This window comes from Desmodus rotundus, chromosome 1, assembly GCF_022682495.2.
Source record: "Desmodus rotundus isolate HL8 chromosome 1, HLdesRot8A.1, whole genome shotgun sequence".
Taxonomy (NCBI): domain Eukaryota; kingdom Metazoa; phylum Chordata; class Mammalia; order Chiroptera; family Phyllostomidae; genus Desmodus; species Desmodus rotundus.
In genome coordinates, this window is record NC_071387.1 from 67,067,173 (window position 1) to 67,080,521 (window position 13,349).

The window sequence follows — 13,349 nt, forward strand, 5'->3', positions numbered from 1 at the left end:
GTGATTCTAGTGTAGTGATTCATTTGTCAGGCCATCGCGTCCCATCACTGCGGTTTGACCTTTGCCTAGAATCTGAGCCCCATGCCGGTTAGCTAATGGACAGAATCTGTGAATATTTTTCAAAGTGATCACTTGAGGTCACAGATGACCTCTTTTAAGTTTGTGTTATCAAGGAATGGCTACAGTGAACCTTTCCTCTGTGACTCGTAAATTGGCTTTCCTGTAATCAAGGCATAGAAAAGTTAATTAAAATGAATTCTCTTGTGGCTTTTCCAAAGCTTTTGTTTTGTGTGGGCAGTAAAGCAATGTATAGGCAGAACATCTTAAACGAGGGCACACTTTTTCACACCACCCTGTTCTCTGCTCTTTGATAGATGTTTGTCTTCATCTTTGTGAATCTCTATTGACAAGCCAAATACTTGTGGAAGTGAGCTCCGTAGAGTGTTTCTGGGAAACTGTGGCTTGTTAATATAGTTGAGATAGTTGAAGAAAAAAAAGGGATACCTCATTTGAAACAAATGAAACTAGCAACATAAACACATCTAATCACTTAACATATCAGCTTTATGAGAATGAAGAATCTGAGCCTTGGGAAGGATTTTAGCAGCAGCGTAATCCATTTTTGTACAGATTACACGTATCTTATACTCTAAAACACAGCCATCCCATGACAAATGATACATTTTAGTGATAGGAAGTGCGCTATTTTGCAAGCCACCATTTCTTTCTTTCTTCTTCTTTTTTAAAAATATATTTTATTGATTATGTTATTACAGTTGTCCCATTTTCCCTCCTCATTCCCCTCCATCCTGGACACCCCCTCCCACCCACATTCCCCTCCTTTAGTTCATGTCCATGGGTCATACATATAAGTTCTTTGGCTACTACATTTCCTACACTATTCTTACCCCCCCCATCTATCTTCTACCTACCATCCATGCTACTTATTCTCTGTACCTTTTCCCCCCCTCTCTCCCCACCCACTCCCCTGTTGATAACCCTCCATGTGATCTCCATTTCTGTGATTCTGTTCCTGTTCTACTTGTTTGCTTAGTTTGTTTCTGTTTTTGTTTTTGTTTTAGGTTCAGTTGTTAGTATCTGTGAGTTTGTTGTCATTTTACTGTTCATATTTTTGATCATCTTTTTTTTAGATAAGTCCCTTTAACATTTCATTTAATAAGGGCTTGGTGATGATGAACCTCTTGAACTTGACCTTATCTGAGAAGCACTTTATCTGCCCTTCCATTCTAAATGATAGCTTTGCTGGATACAGTAATCTTGGATGTAGGTCCTTGCCTTTCATCACTTGGAATACGTCTTGCCAGCACCTTCCTGTGTGCAAGGTTTCTTTTGAGAAATCAGCTGACAGTCTTATGGGCACTCCTTTGTAGGTAACTGTCCCCTTTTCTCTTGATGTTTTTAAGATTTTTTCTTTATCTTCAATCTTGGGTAACTTAATTATGATGTGCCTTGGTATGTGCTTCCTTGGGTCCAACTTCTTTGGGACTCTCTGAGCTTCCTGGAAGTCTATTTCCTTTGCAAGATTGGGGAAGTTCTCCTTCATTATTTGTTCACATAAGTTTTCCATTTTTTGCTCTTCCTCTTCTCCTTCTGGTACCCCTGTGATTCGGATGTTGGAATGTTTAAAGATGTCCTGGATGTTCCTAAACCTCACCTCATTTTTTTGAATTCTTGTTTCTTCATTCTGTTCTGGTTGAATGTTTCTTTATTCTTCTGGTCTACACCATTGATTTGAGTCCCGGTTTCCTAACCGTCACCGTTGGTTCCCTGTACATTTTCCTTTATTTCACTTAGTATAGCCTTCATTTTTCATCTAATTTGCGACCAAATTCAACCAATTCTGTGAGCATCCTGATTATCAGTGTTTTGAACTGTGCATCTGATAGGTTGGCTATCTCTTTGTCACTTAGTTGTATTTTTTCTGGAGCTTTGATCTGTTTATGCATTTGGGCCATTTTTTCTGGCTCGGCATGCCTGTTACGTAGTAAGGGGTGAAGCCTTAGGTGTTCACCAAGGCGGGATAACGCTCCTCACTGCACTGTGACGCTGTATGTGGGGGAGGGTCCGAGATGCTGCTTGCTCCACTCTTTGCCGGTTTTCAGTCACTGTCCCTGCTACCCACAATCAAATTGGGCCTTTCTGGTGCTGATTCCTAGGTGGGTGGGCTTGTGTGTGTTCTAGGACCCTGTGGGTCTCTCCAACGAACTCTCCTGTGAGGCTGGGAGTTTCTGCTGCTGCCTCAACCCCCACGGGTGTTTTCAATCAGAGGTTTGAGGCTTTATTTCCCTGTGCTGGAGCCCTGGGTTGTGGTGTGTGTTTCGCTACTGGGCCGTTCCTCCTGGTTTATCTATGCACGAATGTGGGGCTGCGGGGTCTGCCAGCCACCACCTTGTGGGGTCTGCTAGCTGCAGCACTGCCTGCCGTGTTCCACAATCCACCACCTCACTGGGTCCGCCACCCGCTGCCTTGCCATGAGTCCTCTCTGCCCTGGCTGCCCGTCTCTGCCCCTCCTACCGGTCTGGATGAATGTTTCTTCTTTATCTCCTTGGTTGTCGGACTTCCACACAGTTTGATTTTCTGTGAGTTCTGGTTGTTTTTTGTTTTTAAATTGTTGTTGTCCTTCTTTTGGTTGTGTGAGGAGGCACAGTGTGTCTACCTACGCTTCCATCTTGGCCGGATCTTCATCAATTTCTTTACTTCTCTACATGCAATGGTGTCCAGACTTTTCACTGTCTTTTGGCAATAATTCCTCTACTTTATTGGTGTTTACATTGTGTTACTATGAAATGTTCTTCCTAGAGCTGAATACAGTATGGACACATAGTGAGCCCTTGCAGAGAATCACAGTGATTAATTTTTTTTTTTAGAAATAGCCATGCCACCCTATTGACCTGTGATCAGATGACAGTCATAGAACTCCTATTTCCTTTTCTTTTAATGCCAATTATCCTTCAATTTAAAATTTTTGGAATTATCTTTTTTTGGACTTACCTGTCTTAAGCTTTACTATTGACTTTAGTCCCAATTGTTCTTTCTTTGTAATTATGACTCTTGTCATTACATGTGTTATTCATTGAATGTGGTCTACTTCTATATAAAGAGAGAAAATTACTTCAAAACTGTCCTTGTTAAGAATTTTGGTAATGATAAAGATTATGGAGCTTTTTAATGATAAGTTGCTGAGATTGCCTTTCGAAATTTTCTTTATTATGGAAAATTTGAAGTATGCACAAAATGTCAAATAAACATGAAGCTCTACTTCATTTTTAAATCCCTTTTTTTTCCTTGATGGCCCTTTGCCTCTCCCACTATGTATTTGTAAAAGAGTTAAATAACTTACTGAGCCTTACACTTATTTTATATAACAGTATTTTCTGCTATATCCTCCCACTTAATCTTATAATATTTTTTTCTCTTGTTTGCTAGGAATTTTTCTCTTCGTGTAAAACTTACAGTCATCTGGGGTTATTGTGGTGGTAATGAGTGGTGAAAGGTACAGCTGGATGGTCAACTGTAGGCTTTTCTCTTGATGAATTTAACAGACACAGGCTCTTGATTGAAGTAGATGGTTTGTTGTTTGTAATCTCTGGGAAATTCCAATGTGTCTGCTAGAAGGACCATATCCTTAATATCAATTCCAGAATTTTGATTAGAACAGCTGGGTTTGAATTGAATTGAGATTTTTCAAGAGCATCCAAGTCTTTCCTACCTAATACCCATTGAGAAGATACCCTACCACTTGAATATGCTCTTTCCTCACACCTGCTGAGTGTGGAAATGATGCTCTCAGTTAAGGTTTTCTGAGAAAATACCTTGGCAGATGAAGGATTTAGGAGTGCATTAGACTAACATGCTAACCCTTCACTACCAGGTAGTTATGTTGCAATTCTAAAAAGGAGAGTTCAGTTGGAGAACTCAAAACCAACTTTAATTTCCTTCAAAATGTTGACACTGTTATGTAATTTGTCTTAAGAAATATGTACTCAGAGAAGTTAGAAAAATTAGTGAAAACACTTGGTGCCAGAAAGCAGTAATAAAAACAATAACAAGTTGTATTTTGTTTTGTGACAAAAGGAAAAGGTGTGGTTGTATAGTTTAACCCTATTTGAGCTCTGTACATTTCTGCATCTTCTTAAGGCTTTTTAGGTTTTGAGAAAAATATTTTATTGTTAACGTTTCTTGTACAGCTTTAAATTATTCTTTGGTTTGTACATTATTACAATATCATATAATGACTTTTTTAAACAGATGAAAGATTTGATACAGACAACAGAAGCGATGCTGTTTATCGAGGAAGTATATTTAAGCCTTTCGCGTCATCCTGTTTTCTGGAAAATTCAGCTTACCCAGCTGACCCTTCAGCTGCTCTGTGTCTGTGAAGTCAGCTTAAAGATAACTGGGGAATGCTCATCTTTAATTCACCTTTTGGCACACAGTGTTGAACTTCTGAGGCAGGTAAGAATAGTAAGAAATGTTAACGTCAGTTATCACTTAAGTGAGTCTTTTATAAAGGAGCTGGGTGGATGTGCTCTTTGTATGAAAGGTGTGTTGCTCTAACATGGTTAGATCATAGTACTAATGTACCACAACTACTAATATTATTTATTATAAAAATGAATCATTAAATACTCTTTAGAACAGGGGTGTCAAACTCATTTTCACCGGTGGCCACATCAGCCTCACGGTTACCTTCAAAGGGCCAAATGTAATTTTAGGACTGTGTAAACGTAACTACTCCTTAACTAGGGGCAAGGAGCTCTACATTTTGCCCTTTGAAGGCAACCATGAGGCTGATGTGGCTTCTGGTGGAAATGAGTTTGACATCCCTGCTTTAGAGCGTCAGTTAAGGATCTACCACTCTGGTATTTTTTCATTTATTCATGTAGAACACAAATAATATTTATTATATGCCAAACCCTGTAGAATACATAGATGAAAAGGTACATTGTGACCTTAAGGGATTTACAGACATGCAATCAAATAATTGTATAACAGTAAGGTAAATACTTTTATATATTTAGACATCACAATTAAGGAAAGTAGGGCATGGGTTTAGATTTGAGAAGTCTGAGTGGGACTTTCCCTAGTATACACCAGAGGCTGGGAAGGCATTCCAGCTGCTGGAACAGCATATGCCCAGATGCGGAAACATGAGAGCATAGGCAGGCAGGCAGGCAGGCAGGCAGGTATGGCCTGTTCAGAAAACAAAAAGGTGTTGAGTATTGTTGCAGGATTAAGGTATAGGGATAAGACTTGAGTATGCATTTTATCTTCTAGGTGGTAGGATGCGGAGAGGTGCCCTGATACTTTGTGTGTGGAAGGTCATTCTGATGGTAGAGCAGAGGAAAGTTTGGAGCAGGGCAGCACCCACAGGGCAGGAAGTCAGGAAGTGAGGAGGGGTGCCTTAGACTGCCAGGGCTGCCACAGCACTATACCACAGATTGGGTAGCTTAGACAACGGAGTTTTTTCCTTCCAGTTCTAGAGCCTAGAAAGTTCAAGATCAGGATGTTGGCTGATTTGGAGATAGCAAGGGCTGTCTTCTTGGCTTGTAGACAGATGCTGTCTTGCTGCGTCCTCACGTGATAGAGAGCAGGAGTGAGGTCTCTATTGTTTCTTCTTAAAAAGACACTAATCTGACTGGTAAAGGCCCCACTCTTATGCTCTCATTTAACTTTAATTGCTTCTTTACTCCAAACACTTATATTGGCAGATAGGGCTTCAGCGAGTAAATTTGGGGTTGGAAGGACACAATTTAGTTTATAGCAAGGTGCTATTAGGGAAATGAAAATGGGAAAAGAAAAATATAGGAGATGAAATCAGTAGGCCTTGTGGTTGATTAGATGGTGAAGGAGAGGGTCCTTGGTAGAGTTTGAGATTTCTCTTTTGTACAACTGGATAGTGCCATTCACTGTGAGAAATGGTGGCCGGTGTTAGAGGGAAAATGATAGATTTGGTTTGAGATATGCTTGGTTTAAGGTATGTATGCATCATAAATTATTGGCTGATGGTTTTAAAATTGTGGATGGAAGCCTAAGCTGAAGGTATAGATATGTAGATATTTGCTTTGTGATAAGAGTTTTTACCGTGGGATTGCACGACAAGGCTTGTGTTGCAACCGCACAGGCACTGTTGCTATTTGGAGTGTGCTGACAAAGAGGAGTCTGGGAAAGTATGGCTAGAAGATTGTATGACAGACAGAAGAGACAGATGGCATGAAAATCAAGGGAAGGGATATCTCAAAAAGGGGAATGGTCAACAGTGGCATGGAGAGAGGATTTAAAGTAAGCAGTAGAAAGTCAGTACTCTTCTGACGCAGCGAGCAGAAGTTTACTGTTCACATTGGAGGAAGCAGGTTTAGTGGAGAGGTGGTGGTAGGAGCCAAACTGGACTAAGAGGGTGAATGGCAGGTAAGGAAATGGAGAGATTTTCGTGAAAGGAGGGAATTGATGAAGGCTCAAATAATTCATTTGTCAATTTGTCAATCTTGTGGTTACAGTGATTTCACATATGCTGGGACTCTGTAGATAATGCTGTTTTATACTGTTTATAATGATGTATTTATGTTATAATATTGCATGTATTATCTATTACATATAGTAATATGCATTAATGTATAGTAAGTACATATCTGTCCTATTATAGAATACCTATTACATATTATATAAATATATATAATATCATGTATCACATTTAGATATATAATTACACCTACATTATATACCTATATAATTATATCATACATAGTTATTTAGGTATATGATAAATAATATTTAGAACATATATAGAAAAATATAAACATATTTTATGGATAAATATTATATAAAATTATATAGCTAAATTACTAGGACTTGTCTGTTTTAACTATACCTCATATTTTCTTTATGGTTGTACTAGTTTCATTTAAATAGTGGACAAAATATAATTTTGTAGAGTTACTATAAAATTACTATCATTCTCTGACCATTTTCTTGTATAGCTGCCCCTCTCCCACATACACATTTGATATATATTTATGAAGCAGCTTCTATGGCAAACATTTTGCTACAAACAAGTGTTGTGAAGCGTACCTTCCAGTGAAATGGTTCAAACAAGTGTGCATAAAAATCACTAGGCAGAGTTTACTAAAATGCAGGTGCCTGGGGCTCACCTCTATAGATACTGAATTAGCAGGGCTGAGTGGGCCTTAAGCATCTGGGTTTTTAAACTAGACCCTCAGGTGATTCCCCACTTCCCCCACCGCAAATAAGCAAACACCCTGGTAAGCATCACACAGTTTGAACTTTTTCAGTCACCACAGAAGTTTCGCATAAGCTCCATCCTAATGTTACCCCACCTATGCTGTTCTGGAACACCTGTGGGGTTCGGTTGCCCACTGCTAAAAAGCATGACTCCCAATGCAAAAGTTTGGGGAAAAAAGGAAAGGGTTGTTTATTTAAAGTCTATACAGATTCAGAATAATGGTGGATTTCTTCCATTAAGACCCGCTCCCTTTAAAACACCCAGAAAACACATAGTCCTGCCCCGCTTTGCCAAACCAGGCCAGTTTCAGAATATACCAGCAAGAGGTGCCATCTTTCAGAAAAAGCAGAAGTCCGTCGCTCAGCATTCCTGGTGACTGTTCAGCATTCCAGGCATCTCCCACTAATCCGTGAGTGGTGAGGCAGGTCCCCATAATTCCCAGGGGCATCAGTTCTGCCTCCATGTTCTCTAAGCAGGTTTCCCAGCAGGTCTCCTCTTTCATACTCCAGCTCGTAATCCAAAACTGCATGGCATCTCCTTACTCCAGTCCGCGTGGCACCTCCTTACATACCAGACCTCATGGCCAAGTCCCCCTTCCTCATGGCTTCCTTCCTTATGGCTGCCACTCACTACTGTCCTCATGGCTGATGGGTGGCCCTTTTATAACCTTTCAAACCGCATGGCTGCTACTTCATGGCTGCCTGCCCTTATTTTAAATGCTCACCCAGAGCTTCTTACGTGACCTGATATCCGGCCCTTCCTACAATGAGCTGCTTTTGCCAGTTCCCTGAATCTTTTTACCTTCGTTTGGCCGCCATCTTTAGTCAGGGCAAGAGTACCCCATGACACAGGACATCCAGGTGAGCCACCTGCCCTGACTATGTCACGAGTCAATGAATGCTCTTAGAGTCATGTCCCCATTTCCCCCAGGGCAGCAGCACAATGATTAACTTGCCTTTTGTTATGAAAAATATCTTAACGCCATATCATGCCCTTCCCCCATTCCCCACCATGGGCTGTGGGGAATATGATTTGCTCTTTTGGGGCCACTCCCCCCCGCCCCCGGCTCTGCACCCTGTTACATTAATCACAACCTCCTCTGTCCCCTGACCACCCTGACTTCTATAGGAATATCTTTCTTACATGTTTAAAATAGTTTTAATATCTAAATGTGTGCACCTACACACAGTATAGTTTTGGCATACATGATCGTTTAGGTATCTTTTACACTAAAGGTGTTCCCTTCCATTCCTTCCCTCACTTTTTTTTCTCTTCAAGTATAGAGGGTGAGGCAAAAGGAGGTTTACAGTTGTGAGCATGCAAAACAGTTTATTCTTATATTATTATTAATTATTGTATTATTTTCCATATGAATAACTGTAAACTTACTTTTGCCCCATTCTGTATGTATTGAAAAAACCAAGCTTCTTTAACTCTGTTTTGCTGCCAATTTTAGTAAAGGCAAAAAATCCCCAGCCACACAGAGGCCTCTCTTTGTTTGGCAGCATCTGGCCCCCTCAGCTTATGGTTGCTATTTTAATCTGCCCCCATGAGTGCCTCCTAACCAGCACTTTTGCAATTCCCTTCCTTCTGAGTGGGAGGTAGCTGGCCTTCACCTTATCTGGGGTACCCTGCCTTAATTGGGGTCCCTTGCCTGAGTTTCCAGCAATCTCTGGTCTAATGTACCCCATTACATTTCCACAAGGCTGAGGCTGATGCAGCAGGAGTTCATTTGCAAATGTGATCACAGGAAGAAGGTGGGAGAGGGACAAAAAGCAAAATACTGACCACGGGAGAGGCAATGCAAACACAGCGGAACCTTGCCTCTCGGCCTTCATTCTGGAAAACTGTTGGAGAAGCGATTTGTTCAAAAACTGAATCTCCTTTGTTTGTTGCCTGAGAGGCACATGACTGATCATGCAGGTATTAGCATTAGAGGGTTATTGGGTGGAGAATCAGAAAGTGAAATCTTGTCGGACAACTGAGATATTCTTTTCTGTGCACAACTTGGCCAAGAATTGAATTGTTCCAGAACCGAGACGTTTGAGAACTGAGGTTTAACTGTGTTATCAGGTTGGCCACTGCTACAAGCAACGAGTTGCTCCTTCCCACAGAATATTCTGAGAAGTAGAATGTATGTGTCAGAATCTTCCTGAAGGAAGGGCCAGGTATTTGTCCTTGGGCTTCTCTTGCCCAGTTATCAGGCTTTGGCCTACGGGGCTTTAACTTCCCTGTGCGTCTGCATCTCTCACTGGTCTGGGGCAGGAAGCAAGAGTAACTACAGCAGTGGCTGTAGTATTTGAAGTGGCACGTGGAATGTCTAACACAGGCTTTTATTAAAAGGTCGCATGAAATGGTACCATTTTTGGTGTCCATCAAAAATCAATCACATGTGTAGTGTCAACAAAAAAAAGAAGTCAGCCTTTGGAGGATCTTTCACTTGCCTTAGGAGCAAGGAAGGATCAACACTTAGCATATTCCTACTGTACACCAAAAACTTATATTATTCTTAATCTATAATTAATGGAATCATATGTGATAAAACTTTTAATACACACCCTGGCTGGTGTCGCTCAGTGGATTGAGCATGGGCTGTGACCCAAAGGGTCACTGGTTTGATTCCCAGTCAGGGCACACAGCCGGGTTGTGGGCCAGGTCCCCACTGGGGGCCATGTGAGAGGCAACCACACATTGATGTTTCGCTCCCTTTCTCCCTCCCTTCCCCTCTCTCTAAAAATAAATAAATAAAACCTTTAAAAAATTTTAATGGAGCTGTATAAAAAATAAAGATAAAAAATCAAACAAAAATCTTGTAACCTCTCAGAAGTGTAAGATTATTTAGTTTAATCCTCCACAATTACTTTCCCCTATTTTTGATGACTTAAATCTCCAACTATTTTCCTTTCACCCTCTATTCTGAACAGGCTAGTCTTGTTTATGCCTTCATACCTTCAAGTTCCATCCACTTAAAATGCTTCTTGGCCATTTAAGAATCCTGAAAAGCTACATTGTGACCCTTTCAATGACAGCTTGTGTGAAAAGGCTTTCCAGTGATAGCATTAGTATACAGTAATACTTTTGTCTGTGATCCCCTTGGTAGCCAGTAAGTTTGAAATTTAAATTCCTATGCTGGTTTTCTTTGTTATCTTATGTACATGCAGAATTTGAAATGAAATTGAGGAAAAGATAATGGGAAAGAATAGTGTGATGGTGTATACTGTAAGTGTATTTGTTTCAAAATACATTTATTGTCCTCAAATAGGTAACAGTTGCTTCATGGTTGTCAACTGTATTTTAAAATAATGACTATATATAAAATGCAAAAACACAAATTAGAATATATCATTCAAGAATATTCACAAATTAATTTTTCTCTTTAGCTGGGTTTTTGAAGTTCATAAGCAAGTACTTTAGAAGATTTTGCAGTTTGATTAATTTCACCTTTTTTAAAAAAGATTTTATTTATTTTTAGAGAGAGGGGAAGGGAGGGAGAAAGAGAAGGAAAGAAGCATCAATGTGTGGTTGCCTCTCATGTGCCCCCTACTGGGGACCTGGCCTGCAACCCAGGCATGTGCCCTGACTGGGAATCGAACTGGTGGCCCTTTCGTTTGCAGGATGGCACTCAATCCACTGAGCCACACCAGCCAGGGTTAATTTCACCTTTTAAAGTGTATAACCCAGATTTATAGATATATATTTATTGATTTGTGCCAGAGTTGATAGCATTCCAAGATTATAAGTTCTGGATGGCTCAGACTGTTTTCTCTCAAATGTTTCTTTAATGTGGCTCTACTTCACATATCTTTTTTTCCTCTTTGCCTATCATTATTTGTAGGTATTTCTCTTCTGTGGCCACTTCTGTAAAATTTCAGAATGAAGTAATTTTAGCAACATGTGGTAGACCTTTCTTCTTTAGTTCCCTAATACATTAATCTTCTCTGTATTTAGAATCCTCAAATAACATTTAATGTCATTTGCATCTTATTTATTGGAACTTAATGTGTGTATCCTTCTCTTTTTCATTTTGTTCAAAAACTTAGTGAAATTAATAATTTTAACTTTCTATGGTTATTGCTTTCCTGCATTTAAATATGCTTAATAAATTACTGTAATTTATAAATAATCTCTGCCTCCCTGGGTACTAATGTTTCTTTTATTATAATATGATTTATTAAAATTTGTTTAGTGTAATTCATTATGCAAATTATATAGATGAATCATGTCTGTATTAGGTAAGTAGACAATTGAGCTACTCTTCAGAAATGAAATATTCTTAAATAAAGGATTTCAGGTAGTTTTCAGGGGCTTGCATAGATTCTGTTTTCAAAACTTGCAGATCTATTGTGTTAAGGTGCTATTCCTCTAATTATTGCTTTTTGTTCAGATATGATAAGGTTTGGAATTTATGAATGACTTCTCAGGCATTCACCAATTCTTCCTTTAGTAGAGCGGGCTTACTGTAGGTGTTTTGTATACAGTCATCCCTTGGTATCCTTGGAGGATTGTTTCCAGGACTCCTGCGGATACCAACCTTAGTGATGCTCAAGTTTCTTATATAAAATAACATAGTTTCTGCATATAGTCTACCCACATCCTCCTGTATACCTTAAATCCTCTCTAGACTACTTATAATACCTAGTACGATGTAAATGCTATGTAAATAGTTGTTATAATGTATTATTTAGGGAATAATAGAGAATAATGACAAGAAAAAAAAGTCTGTACCTGTTCGGTACAGATGCAACCATCGTAGGTTTTCAGTACATAGTAAATGTCAATAACAGTGTAACATTTTTTAAAAGATATTTTTGATTTGTAGTTGGTTGAATCTGTGTATCTGTGAAGCCCATAGGTATGGAGGGACAACTGTAATAGGTTTATAATCTTTCATGTTAAATATACTCTTCCTGGATACATGTTATAAAGCCATGGCTTTGGAGCTCTTAACAGCTCTTTTTGTTTTCTTTAGGATTTTCCTGTTGAACTGGTCATAATTGGAATAGCTTTACTGCTTCTACAGACTCCAGCAAGTCAGCAGAAGCCCATCTTAAGTCTCGGTAAATAGACATATACTCATTAGAGTAAATAGTAGATGTAATATGAGTGTTGGCATAGTCACTTGAACTATATATATCCTGTTGTGCTATAAAACCCTGTATATTTTGAGTTTCTGTTCTGGAGTTTTTTGAATTAATCATTATCAACTAGAACCTTCTTTTTCTTGCCCAACAAGGTTCCATGTGTCAGATCCTACTAAGTATTTTGGCTGTTCGTTAGGACATTATAATCTAAATCAAAGAGCAATGATATTGATAAATATATTGAAGGGCATATCAGCTATTAACAGTTGTACAACATACTCAGAATCAATAGCATAAAACCCTTGAAACAAAAGAAATGTTTAGCATTTATATTTGTTTTTAAAAAGTGTGTACCCTTACTCTTCAAAACTCTTGCCATATTGGATAAGATTTAATTTGTGGTTATTGTATTAACTTAGCTAGAACAAATGAAAGATAACATTCTTCTGACCAGTGTGATTTGAAGAAAAGTGAGGAATGGGGCTAAAGGGAGGCAGAAATGTTCTATTTAAGAATAGTGTGGTAAAGAATCAAGGTGCTAGGTCTGGCAGATTAGCAAATAAGTCACACCTTTAAATGCAGCTTTTACATTAGAGTTGCCTGGCTTTATTTGGGCCAGTATAATCCATGTGGTATTGGAGACTCTGTCTAAATTATGTTGTATAGAAGCCCTGGCAGGGTAGCTCAGTGGGTTAGTTTAGAGTTTCATCTTGATATGCTAAGGTTGCGGGTTCAGTCTTCCGTCAGGGCACATGCAAGAAGCAACCACTGAATGCATGAATAAGTGGATCAACAAACTGATCTCTCTCTCTCTCATCCCCCTTTCCCTTTCTCTCTCTTTAAAATCAATAAATTAAAAAAAATTAAATTATGTTGCATAGTGGTTTGGTACATTAATACATTCCCATCCTCATTTTAAAAACATGTTGAGGTAATTGCCGATTGTGTAGTTTATTTTTCTGGGCATTTTAATTCATTATGATTTTGAGGGTAAGTGCTCTTGCACT

The 13,349-nt window shown here is 39.1% G+C and overlaps 1 protein-coding gene across 3 annotated transcripts in view; it reads left to right on the forward strand.

The window, feature by feature from the left end:
• FOCAD (focadhesin) overlaps positions 1–13,349 on the forward strand; it is a 320,136-nt gene that overhangs the window by 92,117 nt on the left and 214,670 nt on the right. For all 3 annotated transcript variants that reach the window (XM_045193625.3, XM_024558416.4, XM_045193626.3), the window contains exons 8-9: positions 4,270–4,476; positions 12,231–12,318. In XM_045193625.3, coding sequence (XP_045049560.2) covers positions 4,270–4,476; positions 12,231–12,318 — 295 coding nt within the window. The remainder of the gene's footprint in view (positions 1–4,269; positions 4,477–12,230; positions 12,319–13,349) is intronic.